General features: G+C 36.1%; 1 protein-coding gene across 7 annotated transcripts in view; it reads left to right on the plus strand.

Annotated features, from left to right (window-relative positions):
- PAM (peptidylglycine alpha-amidating monooxygenase) overlaps positions 1–5,541 on the plus strand; it is a 265,855-nt gene that overhangs the window by 111,448 nt on the left and 148,866 nt on the right. The window contains exon 1 of one of the 7 annotated variants that reach the window (XM_019517215.1): positions 1,293–1,359. The exons of the other annotated variants lie outside the window; for them this stretch is intronic. Coding sequence (XP_019372760.1) covers positions 1,320–1,359 — 40 coding nt within the window. The 5' untranslated portion in view covers positions 1,293–1,319. Of the gene's footprint in view, positions 1–1,292; positions 1,360–5,541 lie in introns of those variants that run through there. 7 annotated transcript variants of the gene reach the window in all.

Below are 5,541 nucleotides of genomic sequence, written 5' to 3' on the forward strand. Positions count from 1 at the left end.
TTGATTCCCTGCCTCTCCCCTGGACACCACTTACTTTTATGGAGCCTGTCCCACATTCAGCAGCCGGGACCTGCCTTGAATGCAAGGCAGGTTACCATACATTCTGTTTTGCCACACAATAAATGTATCCCACATGTTAGTGGTAGATTGTTGCTGATTTTACTGATGGGTCTCCAGAATTACTGTGCTGGCAGAGTTCTGAAATCATCCAGTGTTCTCTGGATGACCTTGAAACCCAAGTAAATTCCCAGGACAAACAACAAGTTCGGCAAACCTATGCATGCCTGTCTGTCTATCAGCTCTTTCCTCCATCTTGAGGGGACCTTATCTGTTGCTGTTTTGGAAATATCAGAGTTTTAGAGTCTAAATTGCTGTAGTATTGCTCCTTTTCTGCCTTCATGTGATTTATTCTTGGCATCTTCAGCAGCATGACCCAAGCTGGATACAGAGGTAGAAGTAGCTGACAGAACTTGATCATGAGTCTTTTGAGTACTCTAGCTGCTAATCACCCAGTGATTGGCATTTTAAACTGAAACAGATTTTAGGGCAACAAGAATGGCGGTAGCAATCTGAAAATGGTTTGTGCTGGCTGCCTTCTTACTATTGTGTCTCAGGGGACTAGTCATCTAACTGCTCTTGGAATGGGATGGTTCTGTACAATTAATAACCAAGGAGAACCGCAAATTATGCTCTGTATTGATTCTGTTGTCTTGCATTGGATTTTGTTAGGGGCATATTCTTCTCTTGACTTCCTGGCATAATTCCCAATGATACTAATTGGAGTTGGGTGCAGGTAATTTTACTATAGCACAAATTTTCAATATTTATATGCTTTTTGGCTCGAGTATACCATTTAAAGCTAGACACGAGGGAAGAATTACTGATTCAGGTAGAAATGTGTTTAGTAATGAATTGCTATTGATTTCTGAAATACAGAAAGATTAAAATTTTAAGAGAATAGTATATTATAGTCAAAGAGGAAAAAAAAGGCCAAGAAAGTGCCACTTCATTTAGTGTGTTCCTTTGATTTGTGCAGTGGTTTATCAGGGAAATGACAGAGGCATGCACTTCTTTAAATCCTTAAGGCTTTTGGGTAGCCCTAGTGAATAATTTTAACAGTCAGGTTTATGTGGAGCCAATTTAGGGTAACTTCCTATCTTCTTTTTAATTTTTTTGCTTGGCGTACCATTGGAGCTTACTAAAAATAACTTAAAAAAAATATATAGAGCTTTGTTAGTTTTTTCCCCCTGTTCCAGTAATAATCAATTTTAAGATAATTTTGTTCTTTGTTTCCTTAATAGTCTGATACCTACCTCTGCATGTCATTACGTCTGCCAGTGGATGAGGAAGCCTATGTAGGTGAGTATTAGTTGAATGGAAAATCTGATCAAGCCCTTGTGAAATTACTCAACAGTTTCTTTGACTCATATAAGCCTAATCTTTTACTGTCAGAGTTTCTAAAATGCATTCATCATGCCTAATGCAGAAACAAACTGGAGAGAGCTACTTAGAGTCAAGATAACAAACTGTAGCTGGAGAGATTCATGAGCAATAGTAGTTAAGGAGCTGCATGCAGATGCCTGTAGCAGCCAATACCGAGCCGTCCCATTTGTAAAGTATTGGCTTTCTGTCTGCGGTTGGATACTTAATTCCGCTTCAGTGAACACACTGTTTATTTACCTGCCTGTACAGGCTGTAAATCCTTTGCACTTACAATCAACAATGGGCACAGTAAGATCTTACCTGTCTGCAAAATATATATATTCTGGCCTGGATGACGTGATGGGTAAATGACAGAATGTACTGCAATAGTTTATCGATGTTTAGATCAAAGAAGTAGATAAGTAAAGTAAGCACTATATGTTCAGTGCCTCTTCTGGACACCTCCAATTTTATTCCATTTTACTTGCAAGCATTTAGCTGTTCAGTAACAAAGAGAAGACTTGCAAATAGTTTATTTAACTGAAGTTGGTTTCACCACAGTATATGGCTGGAAAGAAGAACAGAGGTAAAGGTAGACCATCTGTATTTTATCCACTTCGCATTATCCCTGTATGCCTTGGGGAATGTTCTGAGATGGTGGCTCTTAGATGCATATAATTATTTGCTGCTGGAATGTTAAAAAAAATTATACATCTATGTTGACTGGTTTGCAAGAACTGGTATTTAGATCTGGAATAGAACAGTATGCTTACATTTTTACACTCTACTGTTGCAACAATCATAGCAATAATAAAAATCGAGTAGATTTTTCCTGAGGCTTTCTAAGATGAGCTGTCACTATGTAGTAAGTGAAGCAGCTGCTGACTTGAATTATCTTTTGGCTGTGAGATTTGACCCCTAGAAACTAAATGAGCATGAAAGGATTATGAATGTAGTTCATTCTTTGATGAACTATTTCTTACCATACAGGTCAAGTAGTAAACTCTGCTGTTTCTGTGCAATTGAAAAACTATATACCAAACTTTATTTATGCACAATTTATATTTAGCACTTCAGTGATTTTCAAAATTGCAGTATGTTCTTACTTAGAAAGTTAATAGATTGCATCTTTTATACTTTGCAGAAAGTTTGTTTCTGTAATTTGGCATTTAGAAACATTAAATCTATATAGCATATGTTGAGTTTGTGTGCATCTTAGAAGTGGCATACCAAAAGAGCAGACTTTTAAAATAATCATGGAAGAGGAGTAAATCATGTAAGGTGTTAGTGGAAAATCCAGAGAAACATCTTCATATCTGGAAAGAGAAGGAAGGGTAGCTTTTAGATAGCTGTGTATCCTTGATTTTTTTCTCATTTCTCTTGGATGCAAAACTTTTGTTCTACTTGTTCCATAACATATAATTATTACAGCTGGACTTCTGTGGCTTAGGAATTCCAAGATTTGCTATTTATAATGAATCATCAGGGCTTTGTGAAATGGTGACAGCATAGTGATGTTCCTATTGCCTTGAATTATACTGATATCTCTGACACTTGCATTTCTGTGACTTTTGCCTCCACAGACATGGTCTGTTTTCTTTTACTTTAAAATGTCTTCCTCTTTCTTTAATGTTAGTTCTGTCACCTATTATCAGGTTGGAGAGGAGATAGGCTCTTAGAACCTCGTCCTCACATGTGGTTTCTGGTTATCTCCTAGTACTTTGAGGCTATTTCTGTGCATGACAGAAGGACTAATTCAGTCCCTGCTTCTAGGAGAGATGCTGGGCCAGTAGTTACTTGATGTACTGTTTCACAGCTCTTGCTAGAGCAGGTGTCCTAGGAACATTGCCCATAAAACAATAGGAGTTCATTCACCAATATATACCTCTATGGGAAAAGCTAAGCACATGTGCATGTGCTTATGAAACACAATAAACATGAAAAATGTCAAACTGTGTGAAAAGGCCCGTGGTATAAAATACCAGTATAGCAAATCACAGCTTCCATTCAGGGGAGAAAGTTCAGTGGGGAAGTTTGTGCAGTAATTGTTTGGGTTTTTTTTACATGAGAAATAAGATCATTTTTCCTTCTTTTCTTTTTTTTCTATTACTACTATTTTTTCCAGTATGGTAAGTGAACAGTGAATTTCTAATTATTTAAGAATGTACATCTATACAGATTAAATTAACTTTTGCAGTTAGATATTCCATAAGATGCACATTACAAGAGCATATCATTCTAGTATACATTTGAATGAGCTGCTGACTACATTTTTGAGTACTGGAGAACCTCCAGCTTCACAAGACCTGCACATATAAATCAAGGGCCTTTTAATATATTTTCTGGATCCTACCATTGTAAGTGCTGTCTGGAAATTTATAGAGATGCAGAAGAACTGTGTCTGGTATTTTTAAATCATCAGCACTTTTTCCTTATATGGGAAATGAATAGCATGACATAAATAATCACTTAGTCAGTCCTGTCTTGTTTATGTATGGCATTCTTGGTTTAGGATCAAAATATCAAATTTGATGTTTGAACCTGATTGGTATTTCAACCAGGACTGCATTGTAATTTAATGTCTCTAAGGTGAATTGGGTGAGGGAAGCTATTTTAAAAATAAATGGGAATATTTCTATTATATGTGTTTTAGAAAAAAATAAGATTTTTATTTTTTTTGTATCCTCAAATGTTGTTTTATGGATAAAGAGTCATGCCAGATAGGGGCTTTGAGTCACTGAATAGTGCTGGCATTGATACAATCTGCTTTTGACTACTGAACTGTAGTGATATCTAAAGAGTGTTCTACAGACACTCGGAAGAATTGAGTCTGACAGCAAACCATTCAGCCAAGAAATTTGACTGTCATCTTCATCCCCTTACTTTCACTCACATGGCTGACCAGTAAATAAATGTGTCTTTTTCTTCCTGACTGATGGTAAGCCCTTATCTGTCACATTGCGCTATACAAATTAGATGGAGCCTATTACATTCAGAAATACAGATGGAACTAATTACATGATTTATTGCTTTTTTTTCATACATGACTCCTGAACACTGCAGGTTTGTTACCATGGTAATGCATGTTTAAACATGCTGATTGTTAGGTAACATTAACTTGACTGAATTAAATGCATCTAGATGCTTGTGTTAACCCATTAAGTAGTGAAGGTTAATTTATCCTGGTCATTTTTAGCTCATTTCTTATAAATGAATTCAGTTATATGATCTAAGATAATTTTGTTTGAGGAAGAAAAAAGCTGTCTAAAAGGTGAAAATCAGGTCCAGCCATACAAAGTTGATCCTTGTTAAATTAATAAGGTAATTACTTAAATAGTTAAATTAGACACAGGATCAACTAGGTACCCTTTCAACACCACCTTGTTCCCCCATAATTCCTAGTATTAATAATTAAGAGGTCTTTGGATAGGGGTGCATGGTAAATTAGAAATGAGATGCAACTGTCATGTTGTGTCTTTCTCTGAAAAATGGTGTTTTCCTGCTCTCATATACCACTAATGTCTAGGTCTTCAGCAGTTGAGGTGTGGTTGGAATGCACTTATGGAGACCAGCCATCCTTGGATCTCCCTTCTTCAGCTCATTCATTCCCTTTGTCATCTATCCTGACATACTAAGTCGCCAAGCCAAAATGCACTTAAAATCCAGTCTAAAGTTTATTGAAGTAAAGGGATGCCTTTCAAAAACGCTATGATTCAGCACCTTGTAAAGTGCATACATACATCTGTAGATGTTACAAGACATTACATTATGTTATCAGAATGAACTCTTTAAATAGAGTGTTATATCTGTTTCTATATATCTTCATCTTAAAATAGAAAAGAATAAATTCCTAATTTTTGGTATAGTTAAACTGGTACCCTCTCCTGCAGCTTGATATATATGAGTGTGACATCCAATCTATAAATATTCATTCTTTTAAGAATTTAAGGGGAGATTACCAACTAAAATACCAAATAACTGAAAGTAGCAGCAGATATTGTGCCTATCCAGCATGACTTGCTAGTGTTTATGTTTTCATAATCCGATTTTCCTGTTTTTAATATTTTTTTTCATAGAACCATAGGAGTAGGGTCGGAAGGGACCTTGTAGATCTTCAAG

The sequence above is a fragment of the Gavialis gangeticus genome, unplaced genomic scaffold (genome assembly GCF_001723915.1).
Source record: "Gavialis gangeticus isolate Ggan-Ray unplaced genomic scaffold, GavGan_comp1, whole genome shotgun sequence".
NCBI classification, from domain to species: Eukaryota; Metazoa; Chordata; order Crocodylia; family Gavialidae; genus Gavialis; species Gavialis gangeticus.